The sequence below is a fragment of the Corythoichthys intestinalis genome, chromosome 2, assembly GCF_030265065.1.
Source record: "Corythoichthys intestinalis isolate RoL2023-P3 chromosome 2, ASM3026506v1, whole genome shotgun sequence".
In the NCBI taxonomy this organism is placed as follows: Eukaryota; Metazoa; Chordata; class Actinopteri; order Syngnathiformes; family Syngnathidae; genus Corythoichthys; species Corythoichthys intestinalis.
The window spans coordinates 11,197,096-11,214,479 of record NC_080396.1 but is presented as its reverse complement, the minus strand read 5'-3'; the positions used below and the strand labels follow the sequence as shown (position 1 = coordinate 11,214,479).

General features: G+C 37.5%; 1 protein-coding gene across 2 annotated transcripts in view; it reads right to left on the bottom strand.

Moving 5' to 3' along the window:
* The window catches only part of tmem201 (transmembrane protein 201), a 35,662-nt gene extending 18,278 nt beyond the window's left edge, over positions 1 to 17,384 (bottom strand). For both annotated transcript variants that reach the window (XM_057829513.1, XM_057829514.1), the window contains exons 1-7: positions 17,169 to 17,384; positions 16,856 to 16,982; positions 16,568 to 16,762; positions 16,325 to 16,504; positions 9,771 to 10,090; positions 9,501 to 9,698; positions 1,109 to 1,326 (exon numbers count right to left, since the gene is read on the bottom strand). In XM_057829513.1, coding sequence (XP_057685496.1) covers positions 1,109 to 1,326; positions 9,501 to 9,698; positions 9,771 to 10,090; positions 16,325 to 16,504; positions 16,568 to 16,762; positions 16,856 to 16,982; positions 17,169 to 17,269 — 1,339 coding nt within the window. In that variant the 5' untranslated portion in view covers positions 17,270 to 17,384. The remainder of the gene's footprint in view (positions 1 to 1,108; positions 1,327 to 9,500; positions 9,699 to 9,770; positions 10,091 to 16,324; positions 16,505 to 16,567; positions 16,763 to 16,855; positions 16,983 to 17,168) is intronic.

The following is a 17,384-nucleotide window of genomic DNA, read 5'->3' as shown; positions in this document are numbered from 1 at the left end:
GCTTGGGTCCAAATGATTTTATGGGTTTGGGGAGTGAGCATGGTGTAATTATTGACATCAACGATGGCGAGCTACTAGTTTATTTTTTGATTGAAAATTTTACAAATTTTAATAAAACGAAAACATTAGGAGGGGTTTTAATATATAATTTCTATAACTTGTACTAACATTTATCTTTTAAGAACTACAAGTTTTTCTATCCATGGATCGAGAATGTTAAGAGAATGTAAATAATGTTAATGCCATCTTGATTTATTGTTATAATAAACAAATACAGTACTTATGTACCGTATGTTGAATGTATATATCCGTCTTGTGTCTTATCTTTTAATTCCAACAATTTACAGAAAAATATGGCATATTTTATAGATGGTTTGAATTGCGATTGATTACGATTAATTAATTTTTAAGCTGTAATTAACTCGATTAAAAATTTTAATCGTTCGATAGCCCTAATATGTCTATATATATATATATATATATATATATATAAAAGACGTTTTTTCAATTTTTTCACAGAAAAAAAAATACCATATACATATTAATAAATGGTTTTAAGCACTTCAAACGTAATAAATATGATAAGTTTTAAACATGTTACTGTCCCACTGAAATATTTTTAAACAATAAAGCAGAAAAATCATTGTCCTTCTTAAATGCTTCATTGAGTGAGCCCACTCAAATCTGCTCAAGTTGCTCACTTACACACAATGAGTTGCCACAGCAACTGTTTAACAAGTTAAACGATGATTGACACATGCGGCGCTTTGAAGTTCGCTTCTCTGGCAAGATCAATCATTAAGTGCTGTCAATCATCGTTAACTTTAATAAGCAACTCCAGTGCACTCACTGCCTGACCAACAAAGAGCAGGGAGACTATGCGATTGGCTCGGGACAGCTCATCTATTTTTTTTTTTAATTGAAAAAAAAAAAAAAAAAAAAAAAAAAACGGCGACGTACTGAGGGTGCGGATTTGAAGCGCAAGTAGAAAAGAAAAAAAACGGCGACGTACTGAGGGTGCGAGTTTGAAGCGCAAGTAGCGAGGAATCGCTGCATTACTTAGTGTTTCAGTAAATCTTGGTGTGAACACAGGAACATTTAGTGCTACCTGTCCTGGTGAAGGTGGAGACAGTTCCAAGGCAGAGTGCGTTCTTGAGACGGCGCGGCAAAGAAGAGAGGTTCCCCTTGGGTTTTAAGGGAGTCTTTTGGTGGTTTATGAGCTTGAAGATGTTGGGAGGAGGTGTGGGGATGAAGGAGCGGATCATTTCGGGAGTAAGCAAAGCGGGTTGGTTGCTTAGGGAGCGCATGGAGGAATCCGTGAAGTTTCTGCAAAACAAGAGGAATGACAGTCTACTAACCTGTAACTGAGAGGTTCAACGCTTTTCAATTCATTCACTGTCATTGGCAGCAACAATTTGACTTAAATTTAGATTTCACATGCATTGCTGTCAATAGTAGCGAATGAGTTAAACCTGGGAGCATGAGAAGTGCAACAACTGAAGTGTTGAAAAAACCATTTGATTTTTCATGTGCAATATCCAGTACAATAGCTGTTTGAGGAGTGATTTGCTATCCTTGATATTCATCTTTAAAGCCCGTGTAGTAACATTTTAGCCATGACTGTACTACTACGCTACTACAGGTAGACCTTAAACATCCAGAATATCAAATCTTAAATTGCTCAAAGCTTAAATTGCTTTCCAAAGTTGAACAAATGTTTGGGCAAAGTGTTGGGAGCTTTGTTAACAGTGCCAGAAATGAGGCTTCAGATGTCAACAAGCAAGCAAACAGCTGCATGTGCATGCACATCAGAGCAGCAGCACACCAAAAGTTTATGTTAGCAATCTTTGACAGTTTAACATGTGCCATCTTAAAATTTGTGTCTTCAATTGCTATTTAAACAGAACAGCTTTGCATTTACATTAAAAAAGGACACATTCTTACACAAGCCCTTTATTATATAAATACACAGCAGCAAATGCAAATGTTACAGTCGTGAATAACAGTAGACTCCCCCAAAAATCTCATTTCAACATGCAGACAGCTTACAAACATGAAAAATACATGCCTTGAAAATTGGAGACATCACAAAAAGTAAAATTTTTAGACCAGGGGTCACCAAACGTTTTAAAACTAAGAATTACTTTTTGAAAACTAAATAATGTTAAGGGATATCAGTTTCTTTTTACATACTTCTGAAATGTGCTTTATCCATCCATTAGGGCTGAGTTTTGCCAACGTCACAATACGTCTCATGATACAGTGGTAGAGGTGCACGATAATTATCGGTCCGATAATTATCGGTCCGATAATAGGAATTATGACGTCATCCCAAAAAATCCGATAACAATATATTATCGGCCCTATTAATAATATTTTTGGCACGGTGTCGGATTGGGATTTGTGCGTTTGTTTCCGCTCCTGTTTTTCCAGTATGCAAAGTTTTGTTACTGTCTTTGTTTTGTTCATTATAATAATGTTCATGTCATCAGGAAAATTCGTGTTCGGTCATAGGCAAATCTAAGCTGAATCAACCACTAGTATTTTTGACCTACAGGTGTTCAAAAACTCAGGTGAATATACATTGAAAAATGATATATATATTATCGGTTATCGTATCGGTATCGGCCTTGAGGAGCAAGAAGTTATCGATATCGGTTTCAAAAAATGGATATCGTGCACCCCTATACAGGGGTTACAATGTGATACATGTGTAACTCAAATTCATGAACAAGGCCATAAAAATCCCAATACAAGTAACGAATAAAAATAAAAAATCAGACATGTACGACACGTACATTTTTTTATTTTGTTGGATCGCAAAAATATCAGGTAGTTCAGTCTTTGATGAGCTTACCAATGAGCATGTCGTGTGTTGATTCGCTATACTGAAAACCAGGAAAATCTTCATGAACATGAATAATACAGAATCTATAGCCTGTGTATCGATACGTTTATTGTCAACAGGCCCGCAACGATGTATTAACGTATTGATGTTTTTACACACACCCCAATAATCCATCCATCTTTACCGTTTACCCTCATGAAAGTTGCATGGGTGCTAGGCTATGTACAGTACACCATTCACTGGTTGCCAACCAACCACATGGTCCAAGAAAAACAACCACACAAACATTCATTATTCACTGACTAAATTTTCAAATCATTATTTTTTTCATTAAAAAATTATTTGGAAATTACAGTCTCCCAACACTAGTAAGCTCTTTTCAGAACTGAGAGAAAGCAAGCGCTATGTTGGTGAACCCTGGTTAAGACCATTTGACTTTTCACTGATGTCGTCTAGTGTCTCTCATTTCATATTGTTCTCAACTAACAACCACAATCACTACATTCTTATACTATTGGTATAAGAGTAACACACCAAAACCAAAAAATGTTACATGGAAGTCATACTCTTACAAGAATAAATATGAAGAAACTTATTACGAGATTAAAAGACAAATTTTGGAAAATAAAGTCAAACTCGGAAAGACCCCAAGAGACAACAGGTGCAGGTCTCAGACCATTGTTCTTACTCTTGTTATATTGAAGTCCTCTTTTCAAACATGACTATTTTCAATGTGTCCCTTAGATTTCACATGATGTTCAGGAATATTAATAGTACAGTGCTATTTTTTAAATGAAAATACATTCACTACATAAAAAAGGTAGGTGTTTGGCATACGAAGCTGTGGCTAGATTTTAAATAGCAGTTAAAAAAAAAATAAGTAGTGCTTTTAAAGACATGCTTATCACTAAAGCTATAGCTTCAATTTAGCCTAAATCAGGCAACTGGACAATGGCAAAGGGCAAAAGTAGAAGAGACACACTAGCAAAATGCTGCCTTCAAATGCTGTAAAAGATGATCCATACCACTTGCTGATTAATAATTACGAGTAGGTGCTGTTTATATGCTTTTGTTGTCGTAGGAATCAAACAAACAAACAAAAAAAACGTAGACACATACTTCATTTTGGTTTGTTGTGTGGCCAAAACTGTTGTAGAGCTATTCATCCATAAACTACAACAAGAAGAGTGCATCAAAATGCAAACTATATTTTTTTCCTAACTGAATATTTGGTTAATGTGTACACTGCGATATTATGCCGACATGCAAATTGACGGTAAACCTTACAAAACTTCCAGTCTCTTACCATTCACAACTTCTTCGCGCTCCGCCATTTTGAAAAGTAAAAGGTTGTCACATCTCTGAAACTCTGGTATCATAATAAAGTCCCAGTTCTCTAGTAGAATATACGACTTGAAGGAGCGTTCACATTCAATTTTCGACACGACAAATGGTATTTATAATAGCGACACATGAAGGCAGCATTAGACAGAGTGGTCAAATAAGCTGGTACAGTACGGGTACAGTAGTAGTACCCACTCACACAACTTTAACGTTTCATACCAATTGATTCTGTTGTGACACTGTAAATCCATTGGACAGTTCATAAGGTATAAAAACAAAAAAAGTCCAGTAGCAGGTAGGTAGATGACATAATGAACAGATTTACTACATTTACAGTCACCAGTAGAGCAGCAAAAAAGAAAATACTACTGCAATGGTGCAAAGAAAGAGTTACAAATCAACTCCTTTTCCAAAAAGGTTTTCTAACACTGTTGCTGCATCAACACCATTTTACTAAATAATAGTGCTACATACGGTTATCTCCATAGCAAATTCTTAAAGATAACTTGACTAATGTGTTCAGTGAGAACGGATAATCCAAATTAAAGCCTCGTCTTCATGTAAGGGACATTTTAACACAATATGTAAAATGAGCCGTTGTTAGTTTTACAATCATTTTTCTTCATTTCACAAATGTTGACTTTAGAGTCAGGTTACACTGCTGACCAAAAGTATTGGCACCCCTGCAATTCTGTCAGATAATGCTCAGTTTCTCCCAGAAAATGCAATTACAAATACTTTGGTAGTAATATCTTCATTTATTTTGCTTGCAATGAAAAAACAAAAAAAGAGAATGGAATAAAAAATCATTTTACACAAAAAAACTCCTAAAATGGGCCGGACAAAAGTATTGGCACCCTTTGAAAAATCATGTGATGCTTCCCTAATTTGTGTAATTAACAGCACCTGTTACTTACCTGTGACACATAACAGGTGGTGGCAATAACTAAATCACACTTGCAGCCAGTTAAAATTGATTAAAGTTGACTCGACCTCTGTCCTGTGTCCTTGTGCGTACCACATTGAGCATGGACAAAAGAAAAACCAAAGAACTGTCAGAGGACTTCAGAAGCAAAATTGCGAGGAAGCATGGGAAATCTCAAGGCTACAAGTCCATCTCTAACGACCTGAATGTTAATGTGTCTACCGTGCGCATTGTCATCGATAAGTTAAAACCCATGGCACTGTGGCTAACCTCCCTAGATGTGGGCGGAAAAGAAAAATTGACGAGAGATTTCAACGAAAGATTGTGCGGATGGTGGATAAAGAACCTCGACTAACATCCAAACAAGTTCAAGCTGCCATGAAGTCCGAGGGTACAACAGTGTCATGTCAACCCGTACTATCCGTCGGTGTCTGAATGAAAAGGGACTTTATGGTAGGACCTGAATCCCATAGAACACCTGTGGAGTGATCTGAACGTGGCAGTCTGGAGAAGGCACCCTTCAAATCTCAGAGACCTGGAGCAGTTGGCCAAAGAATAATGGTCTAAAATTCCAGCAGAGCATTGTAAGAATCTTACTGATGGATACCAGAAGCGGTTGTTCGCAGTTTTTTGGCTAAAGGTTGTGCTACCAAGCATTAGGCTGAGGGTGCAAATACTTTTGTCTGGCCCAGTTTTGGAGTTTTGTGTAAAATGGTAATGATTTAATTTTTTTCACTCTCTTTTGTGTTTTTTCATTGCAAGCAAAATAAATGAAGATATTACTACAAAAGCATTTGTAATTGCAATCATTTTCTGGGAGAAATTGAGCATTATCTGACAGAATTGCAGGGGTGCCAATACTTTTAGCCAGCAGTGTACGTGTTGAAAGAAACACTAGCTTTACTGAACATTCATAGTTTTAATAGTATTAAATTGCTGCTGACAGTAGATCTGGGCTGTCTACTTGTTTGATAGTATACCGAGGTTTAAAAATGTCACAGTTTCAAAGACTACATTCACAATGCAGGTCAACAGATTTTGTTGCCCATATGTGACAGGTATTGTTTTTTTTCCCCATTCAATATGAACAGTAGGGGTGTGACAAAACATCAAAATGGTGATATATCGTGATACTTGTGTATCCCAAATGGTTATCGATATGCTCCTGTCAAGAATCGAGATATCGTTTTAAAAAGGGCAATGTTTAAAAAAAAAAAAAAACATCAAGTTGCTACCAAAATCTTCCACCATAATAGTGTCTCAGTAAACTCTAAGGCTGCCATTGACCGTGCTCGACGCCCAAACCATTTAGACTGGGAACGTTCATTCATTCAAAACTAGAGCATTCACAGTCATTCAGTCCGATTTTCGGGGCATTTACTGGTCACTTGCTGTTCAATTTAGGGCATTTACAGGTCATTTCCTGTCGAGTTTGAGTAACTGCCTAATTATTTGGGTGATTCCCAGGTCACTTCCTGTTCTGTAACTCAAAATAAACAGGAAGTGATACATGAAATACCCCAAAATAAACAGGAAGTAACTGAAAAACAACAGGTATATGACCTTAAATGGCCCAAAATGACCTCAATGCCTGGCATTGGCTGCCACTGACGGCCATAGACGTTCAATCCGTTTGAAGTGGGAGGGATGGCAGCGAATGAACATTCGTTCATTCGCTGCAACCCTCCCAGTTCAAATGGATTGGACGTTTACTAGTGATAAACACACAGCCGAAGGATGAAAATTGTGTTTTTCTGTTTATTAGTTGCTTGTAGAATTTCCCAGGATGATTTCCTGGCCAATGTACCGATAACCGTTTTATCGCCATATCGTCAGATCATCGTTATCGTGAGCTTTGTATCGCAAATCGTATCGTATCGTGAGGTTCCGAGAGGTTAACATTCCTAATGAACAGTCCGATTTTTTTCATATCAGATCTGGGCTCATTTGTATATGTTTAAAAGATCTCTACCCGACAACTCTGGAATATAAACGCATATGTGCATTGACGCGATCCTTAAATCATCAACAAGTGAAATACATCAGCACTATTCAAACGATGGTGTAGAAAATAACTTTTCCTTCTTGATACCTCATGTGAAAGTATCAGGTTAAAAAATGTTGGCTCCAGCAGCATAAAATCCTCAAAAGTTGCAACAAAAGCTTGACAGATGAGACCTCGCTGTAATTCTGTGAACACTGCAACACGTTGTGACGTGTTACAGTGTGCATGACCGTGACGCCACAGACGCATTTCCTTTACACTGCAAGTTACATATGTCTTTGCAATATGATCGGCAAAAAATAAAATAAAATAAAATGAAATTAGGCATTATGTCCTGCATTGTGAACGTAGCCAAGAACCACTGAAACTTGCTGAAACACCAACAAGCTATGTTGCGTGTCTGCAGTTTGCAAAGATTTTCTTTTGCTTGTACAGTTTAATTCCTATTTTCTCGCATTGTGTTTTGAAGTTATTCAGTGAGTTCACTTAAATTTGTTTAGTATAAAAGGGTTATAAGCCTAAATAATTGTGGATTATTCACCTACTAAAAATAATTTAATAATTTTTAGTGCTGCAACGATTAATCAACTAACTCGAGTATTCAATTAGAAAAAAATATTCGAATTAAATTTTGTTGCTTCGAGTATTCGTTTAATTAAAATGGCGTTGTAATGGTTTATTTTGAAAGTGATGGCTTTTAGCTTTATTGATTAGGGTGGATACACTGCTCTCTGGTCTGCCTCTTTTCACATGTCTGAATCCAACTGCTCCTTGTTAAGACCAACGTAAGCTAAGTTTTTGTTTGAGCCAATGTTTTTTAATGCATTCAGAATCGAGTTTAAAGGTATATTTAGCAGTTTTTTGTGGGAATATGTGTCTGAACCATTTGTTAAGAGCATTGTAAAAAAAACTTTTGCATTTTATAGCATTTAAGCTAGTGGACTTTTTCTATGTAAGTTAGCCAATTGTTCTTTTGTTGTACATAGATCCTCATTAAATTTTTTTTTTTTTTTTTTAATTGAGGCTCAGCTCAGGTATTTTAATTTTTCATGTTCCTTATCTGATTACTCGATTATTCGAACTAATTAGTCCATCGATTAATCGACTACTAAAATATTCGATAGCTGCAGTCCTAATAATTTCAATGAAATAATGGACGGATGGAAACTATCAGTTTATTTTTATGTTACAACTATATATAGAGCTGGCAGCCCCTAAGGGTCATGTGTCTTTCTATTCTAAAACAAAATCTCATCATGGGACATTGTAATTTACTAAGATTAATAACTCATTGGCTGCCAGTGGCTGTGACAGACATGCAATTCATTTCAACAGTTGGAATGGATTGGACTTCTATTGTCGTCAATGGCTCTGAATGAGTTAGTTACTTATTTTAACTAAACATGGAATTAATCAACTAAATATTATTTATTTCTTGAAAACTAAATATAATGTATATATTATACATTTTAGAGCTCCAGTCACGATATCATGATACTAGCCCATGCAAAGCAGACGGTTGTTTTTATATGAGCTTCGATACAAAAAGGCACGAGGAGAAAAACAAAGGACTGATTTAAAAGTGTTAAGCAAAGTGAAATGTTCTAAACTGACATTTACAGCTCATGAAAAAAGGTCGTGAAAAAATAGTGAGCAACAGAACGGACGTTTTAAAGAAATCTGTGTAAAATGAAAATGTAATATATCGTAGGTGTTATTTACCTATAACCAGGTATTATAAAGTTTTAATATACTGACAGTATTTGCTTAACAAAATGGGGGTCCTCTGTTTACGAAAGAAGCCACATACAACTGAGCTTATGAACCGCACATAACGTACTAATGTTCCAATGTGCTTAGTGGCGTGAAAAAAAGGCAATGTGAAAAAGGCAAGCTCATTTACTATAATCAGTTTGTTACCGATGTTTATGTTAACATGATCATTTTATACAAATATTTACGACAATTTTGACTACTAAGTGCACGTTCAGTCTGTGTTTTGAATTGCATTGTTGGAACGGAAAGGAACTCCGTCATAAACTGAGGACCCCGTGTATCACTATAATTTGCTTAATTCATTTCATTCTGTGTGTGCGGGTTTGTTCCACTGGTTGCCTTTGTGATTTTTACCCACCAAGCAACACATAGCTTCATCTTTTCTTCTTGCTTCTAAAATACTACATTTTTTAAAAACACTGCATAACCTAAACCAGGAGAATTTACAGTTGATGGTGAGGTTGTTTTCGGTCTCATTGACCTGGGTCTCAAAAGTCTCCTGGCACATACTTTGCATGATTCCGGTTCTTTTTTTCATGAAGAATGAATATGAAGCAACAAGGACAAAGGAAGGACATGAACATCAGCGCTGAGTTTCTGACCTTCGATATCTGCCTCTTCGTTGATTCAGGGGGTTGCGTGTTGCTACAGCGGCGGCAAAGCTGACAACGCAACAGAGCACTGTGATGACATGTGCTGCGGTCCAGCTGGATGTATTACCCCCGACGTATGCTGCCACTAGGTGCCAGCACAAGACCAGAAACCAAAGTACTGAAGACACAATGTCGATTCTCCTCAACCTGCAAATTACACCAGATGAGTTACTGACTTTTCCCTTTTCAAACAGATGTCCAGAGCAGGGTGCGGCTCACCTGGCGGCTCCTGCTAATATGACACCAATGAGACACGACGTCAGTCCGACACTAACGACTGCCATCTGATTAGCTTGTCCGAAGAGCCATGACACCTTACAGTACTGTATGAGGGTATCTGGGAGAAGTCCCATTAGGCTCTGCCACGTCTGTGCGGCGCCATCGCTCTCAATGTTGGCACGAGGTTGGGGGGGATTCTGCACGCTACTTGGCGGCGACAAGTCAGCCGCATAAGAAATAGCGAGCAGAAAAGCAGAAATGAAGAAGGAGATGCATCGGAGCAGTACGACCGCCAGAGGACAAGACGCAGAGAGGGAGCCCTGTGTGAGAGAAGATTTGAGAAATTACTAAGATTTAAGGCCTAAATGTGTCTACATTAGGAGAACAAAGTAATGCAACCAGTGAAAATCAAAACTAACTATTTGTAACCATTATCATTTTAAAATGTCAATAGCAAGGCTCTAAACTAGGGCTGTCAAGGGCGTTAATTAACTGTTTTAATTATGTTAAAATATTTAACGCAATTAACGCATGCACGAAATGACTCGTTCATGCATTGCCTCAAACAGATTACAATGACGCACTTGAGAGCTAACAGGCAATGAAAGGTGTCTTGTTTTGTGCTTTTTCTTAACAAAGGTATACCACACGCGACAAGCTGGCACTTTATTAGCACATTCAGCTTCATTAACATTGACACAGCTTACGGCTCTCGGCAGGCCGTAACAAACTCACTCCTCACTCCTGTAAACCGCATTGGCGCTGCGTGCACTTCAGGGTGACTGGGATACTTCTATATCAGAATATTACAAAAGGCAAGTGGACACAGGCGTTCATTGGACCGCGCAGTTTATTGGCATAAGCTTCAGCAACTCCTTCATAACAAACATAAGTATCATTTAGTGAAAGCATAAAAAAAATAATATTCCTATCCCTCAAAAAAAAAAAAAAAAAAAAGTTCACAAAAAGAAAAGCGCTTTAATCTGTATTAATGAGGCCCTATTCTCACACAGTTAAACAACAGTGCAAAGAGAACTGGCATTGCCAAACAAAATAGCTATGCAACATACACATAAAACTTATACAAGACTTTGGTCAAATTCTATTCAAACATTTCGTGTAGTACAAATACATTGAATTGCAATATTTATTAAGAATATATAAACTATCAGAGGCCAGCACTCAAATGACGTGAATTACAATGGATGGACCACTAAACAGGAAACTACGGCGTCAGTCGAGCGACAAAACACACTATTTGGCTTGATTTCTAATTTAATTTAAAACTCGCCATTGACACCTTGTGGTGTATTTAGTGTATGTAGTTTATTTTTTGATAGAAAATTTTACAAATTTTATTAAAACGAAAACATTAAGAAGGACTTTAATATAAAATTAATGTAACTTGTACAAACATTTATCTTTCAAGAATTACAAGTCTTTCTTGTGGATCCCTTTAACAGAAAGAATGTTAATAATGTTAAGGCCATCTTGTGGATTTATTGTGATAATAAACAAATACAGTACTTATGTACAGTATGTTGAATGTATACAGTGGGGAGAACAAGTATTTGATACACTGCCAATGGGTTTTCCCACTGGCTGTGTATCAAATACTTGTTCTCCCCACTGTATATCTAGGGTTGTTCCGATCATGTTTTTTTGCTCCCGATCCGATCCAGATCGTTTTAGTTTGAGTATCTGCCGATCCTGATTGCTTTTTTTTTTTTTTTGCTCTCGATTCAATTCCAATCATTCCCGATAATTTTTCCCGATCATATACATTTTGGCAATGCATTAAGAAAAAAATGAATAAAACTCAACGAATATATACATTCAACATACAGTACATAAGTATTGTATTTGTTTATTATGACAATAAATCCTCAAGATGGCATTTACATTATTAACATTCTTTCTGTGAGAGGGATCCACGGATAGAAAGACTTGTGACTTTGTATATTGTGACTAAATATTGCCATCTAGTGTATTTGTGGAGCTTTCAGTAAATGATACTGTAGCCATGCCCAAATGCATGATGGGAAGTGGAGCCATGACTGTGCGTAGTGCTACCAATTGATATATCTTCTCTGCGTTGGGAAATAATATAAGGTGTTAAGAAAAAGATCTATTGCTACCTTGCTTCCCCACATTGCTCCCCATGATATTTCTAATTGTAGGGAGAGGGATTGTAAGGCTTTAGGCAATTAATAAAGGCTCCAAAGGCTGCCAAAATTCACTCTACTCATTTTACGCTGCCTTTTATCTCTCTATATAGGTAGAACGGCACCATTACAGATTGAGTGCGACAATGCGTGAGTGGGTCGTGCAGTGCATGCATTAATTGCGTTAAATATTTTAACGAGATACATTTATTTAAAAATTAATTACCGCCGTTATCGGGATAAATTTGACAACCCTACCTTAAGCCTACACTAAAGACTCTGGATGAGTGTAACATGTCTGTAACGTTAAATACAATTAGAAAACGATTTAATTAAAATATATATATATATATTAAAAAAAAGGCACGGCCGATATTTTTTTGCCGATTCAGATACTTTGAAAATGACGTGATCGGACCCGATCGATCGGCACATCTCTATATATATCCATCTTATGTCTTATCTTTTCATTCCAACAATAATTTACGGAAAAATATGGCGTATTTTAGAGATGGTTTGAATTGCGATTAATTACGATTAATTAAGTTTTAAGCAGTGATTACCTCAATTCAAAATTTTAATCGTTTGACAGCCCTAATATACTGTATATATATTAGAGCTGTCAAACGATTATTTTATTTATTTATATTTATTTCTTTTATTTATTTATTTTTGCGATTAATTGCGATTAATTAGGATTAATTTTTGAGCTGTGATTAACTCAATTAACAATTTTAATCGTTTGACAGCCCTACTCTAAACTACACTTAGATAGAAACATTTTGCCGCTAAAAGTAAACTTTTCAACCAAGTAAAACGGGAGACATTGTCATTTGAGTTTTAGAGTTTTATTGCCCTAATAAATAAACATTAAAACACTGCATGGACCATGTGTTTATTTCCACATTTCCATCATTTCTTGTCCTTTTTCAAAACTGAAAGCACCACAAAAAATTACATATCCCAGGAGCCATTGTGAGGTCACAAAGGAAGGCTGTAATGCCAAAATTTTGAATATATTGCCAAGCGAGGTGCAACCAATTGAGAGGGTGGTGAGGTAGCGAGTGACCGCCAGGTCGGCTAGAGCGAGTGATTTTGTGAAACGTACAGAATGAATCGAAAACTAAATATAGCGCAAGCAATTGCGTTATTGTGGGCTCCGCGTGCCTGTATGACATCCCTAAAAAGCCTGGGAATGCTCCTAATGATATGAAGGAGGGTGTCATACAGGCACGCGGAGGCCACACGCACTATTGAGCCTCATTTTGACTTGTTTAAAGGACATTACATTATAGTGCCCGTGACACGAAATAGCATGTTTATTTCATAATACATGCTGTATTTTATGCTGCTGAATGAAATGGACCGCTTGGATGTGTGTGGAAGCGATCGCTATATTTTTTTTAGTTTTTTGAATCCTACGCCATGAAAATGGGTGACTTCCGGCAACAGTCTTGAGTTGAGAAAGAAGGCGCTGTGACGTGTACGGAGGAAGGACTCCTCTTCACTATACAGCTGTACTGTTGTATGAGAAGGACTAAGGATTCATCTGATTTTGCGGATTAATACGTTTATTTTTCGCATCACGCCAGCCAAACGGCTGCAGAAAAATCTTGCTGTACGAGGTAGAGGTGTTTTTTGGGGTTTCAAAAGGTTCCCATTCACCGGTGGATATTGGCCAAAACAAGCCCTATTACTGTGGGACGATGGGACTTACGAAGAAGTGAGTAAACATCGTGTTTTGTATTATGTCAAATACTGGGATCATTTTAATACGGAGGTGGCTTGCATTTTGTGGCTGACTTGCATGCGGGGAGGCTATTTTTCGACACAACAACGGCGGCCTGCCGCACATCCCCCCGCCAGGAGAGCACTATATTCGGCTTATTGTGCTCATGTGCCAGGTGTTCTGTCAAATTTTCCAACAGATCAAAAATTGCAACTTCGAGTAAAAAATAGCCGCGAATACAGCAATTACAAAGTAAACACTAAAAACTTTCTTTAAATAAAGGACTACTTATGTTTGCTCATGGATGGGGATATAAAAAGCTCTCCTCATACACATTAGCTGCGCATGTTAGCAGCACAACAACTGCAGCCACCCTCCTACACTAGCCACGTTTACATGCTGACTTTTATTCATACCGATTCAAATCATTCCGAATGGAAATTTCACATCAGCTGTTTACATGTCACTTCATCTATTCCGATCCAGCGTTTACATGTGACTGCCTTTATTCCGAAAGGACGTTTGACAACTGCCGTCTGACATACGCAGATTAATCAAAACAAAGCGTCACGTTGCAAAACATGGAGATCGATCGTCAGATCAGCTGCTGTTTTAACTTTTCGAGTGGAAACAAAACTTCAGAATGATACGCCGTTCATTTAAAAAGTTGTGTGGGTGTGATGTGCGTGTGCTTGGAAGCCATGTTGCAAGTGACGTTACTTACGTCACCAAGTGACGTCACCACGTCAGTATGGAGCATGCGCAGAAAGAACGCAACCAGACACCATTCCGCTTCCCTGTTTACATGATATAATTTTACTTCTAATCGGTTTGGGAAAAGGAATATTCCACCCCTGTGAATTGGAATGAAATTCCATTCAGTTTGGGCCTGTTCATTCCGAATGAGGTGTTTATATGGAACACATTTATTCGGTTTGAACAAATATTCCGATTGTAATTGGAATATTTGGCTCCATGTAAACGTGGCAACTGAGTCTCTCTGTTTACGACTTTGCCGTGTAGTAAAGCATTATTTTGCCATAATTGTGTTGACCATTTGGCAGCTACACGCTTCTCTGAGCGGTTTACCCATCGGCGAAGACAATCGACAACCCAGTCGTCATGTGAAATGATCCGGGCTAGTTATGTGTGATTCGAAGACTTTGAAACATCACTTGGTTTGGGTTAGCATGTTGGCTAGCTGTCACGCCTCTAGGTTTGTTTACATTCTCTGAATCCAGGAAAGGGAAATGACACAAGCCCGATTTAGGTGGCATAAAATATCGTTCGGGAGGTGCGACAGTAAAGGTGAAGTCGACAGTTTTGACCATTATGGAGTAATTTTGCCATGTCGTCTTGAATAAATGCATTTTAATTATTTCATTTTCCATTTACCACAAGACTGTTATTTGGCATGACCATGCCATTTATTTAGCTATTGGGGAAAAATAATTGGATGAAAAATAATATCCTGTAAAAACATTGGAGTAGAGAGACTGAAACAATGACATTTTGCAGCTCTCTTTGTCACGTTTTCCTCGATCTAAATAATTCCCCTTCAACGGGCTGACTGGTCCTTCTCAAGCCATTTATTTAGCTATTGGGAAAATTATTTGGATAAAAAGAATATCCTGTAAAAATATGGGAGTAGAGAGACTGAAACAATTACATTTAGCGGCTCTCTTTGTCGCCTTTTCTTCGTTGTGAATAATTTCCCCTCAATGGGCTGCATACTAAATCAGATGGAATTGTGACTCCGCTGACGTCATCCACCTGTTGGGGACGCTAGAGCCCTATAACGGTAGGCGTGGCTAACTGGCAGATTAAAAGACTAATTTCTCGTCATCTTTGCTAAATTGTTGTATAAAGTCAAATCGTCTCAAAATATGATTGTAATTCACATAATTCTATTTAAGACTTTTTTTCTCCTGCCGTACGCACTTTAAAGTTGGATCAGCCTGTAGTGTTTTTCCATTTTGAATATAATGCCAAATCCAGACTTCCATGGGTTGATACATTTGATTTTCATGGATAATTTTTGTGACTTTGTTTTCAGTACATTCAACTATGGAAAGAAATTATATTAGTATTCCCTGTATTTTTTGAGCAGTGTACTTTTGATATGGTAATGGGTGCAATACTTAACCTCACAAAGAGATATTCTCCACACCCTTTTTGTGTTAGATGATATTATAAATTTTATATATATAACCTGTTTTGGCCATAAACGCCTATGACCATACCTGGGGTTCCTGATGAATTATCAAATATAAAACTATTAAGTCTTATTTTTTTCTGTTGAATGTTCATCCTAACAAGTTGAAAAAATATTATCAAGCTTCAAAACGGTTCGTCAAGAATGTTTGGTTGTCAATAGGACATCAATATTACAAATTCTAACAAAAAAATGTTTGGATTTTTTTTTTTTTTTTGTCTGTTTGGGCCCAAAATTTTGACTATAGTTGATCAGTGAAGAAAAACAGTTTGGACATGAAGATTATGGTGTCCTGAAAAAAGGCTTTGAACTATTATGGCAAGATCAAAGGCTTGCAAAATCTGACAAAATAGGCCCGGACCTTAAAGTGTTAAATTGGACACTTGGAGCTGATTTAATTCAGCTAATCACAACGTGCTTTCAGTTTTGACAAGTCTACACATACCTTTATGAAACCCTTCAGCGGCTCTTGGGTACATCTGAGATGATTGCTGAGCAGCACGGTCCTCAGTTGGCGGTTCTGGTATTTGATGTAGTAGTCTACAGCTGCTTGGCATGGCCTGCACAGCTTGTAGTGTTCTTCCAAGTGGCACGTGTAAGCGTCGATCTCATCGTCATAGTTCCCCTACAGAATTTAAGAAAATTGAGTAACCCTCAACAAGAATGAAGCAAGTGTTTTATCACATACATCATCCTTTGGAATGAAGGACGCTAGCAGCTTGATTTTCGTCGACTGGTTGTGATTGCACTTTCTGCAAAGGAGCATCTTGGAGTTGACCCACTGCATGGTCCCAGGAGTCACTTGAGCAGGAATGCTACCACACACCCCATGGTTCAGATCCTCACTGTACTGAGCCGGAATTGGTTTGTTGTAGTCCCCATTCTGTTGTCAGTCACAAAAAAATAACGAGTATTAACCACTGACAAGTCCTATTTCTTGCAGTGAAGTGAAATTAACAATGTATAGAAAGCTTACATCCTGAAAGCCATTGTACTGGTCACAGCTAGGACAATCCCAACAGTTTCTATTTCCATATGGAACTATTGTGTCCTGATTGCAGAACCAGCAGTTCACTGTAGCATCCAGGGGCTTTTTCTTTTTCCTGTCAACGAGTTTTTCATTTGACGTGAGCATAATTGGATGATCAAGGAAAATATGATAAGTGCAAATCAATCAAGATAGCGGCAGAAAAAGCATCATTTACGTACAACAAAATAAGTTTCTGGATGTTCGGTTGGTTTGGCTAATTTAGTAGTGTGAGTTTCTGCAGTCGTGCCATGCCGATTACCTGCTAGCAAGCTTGTAGATGAGCGCGCCACCGGCCACAAACGCTGTAGCGCTATACAACATTTCTGGATATTGGTGAAGGACGTCCTTGAAACTCTCCATTATATAAATAGAAAATTTGGGTAGGAAAAATAAATAGGGAATTTGTATTCTTAAACTGGAGTAGCCATGTAAGTTACAACACGCTGCAAGTGAGCCACTCTTTTGTCTAGCCACT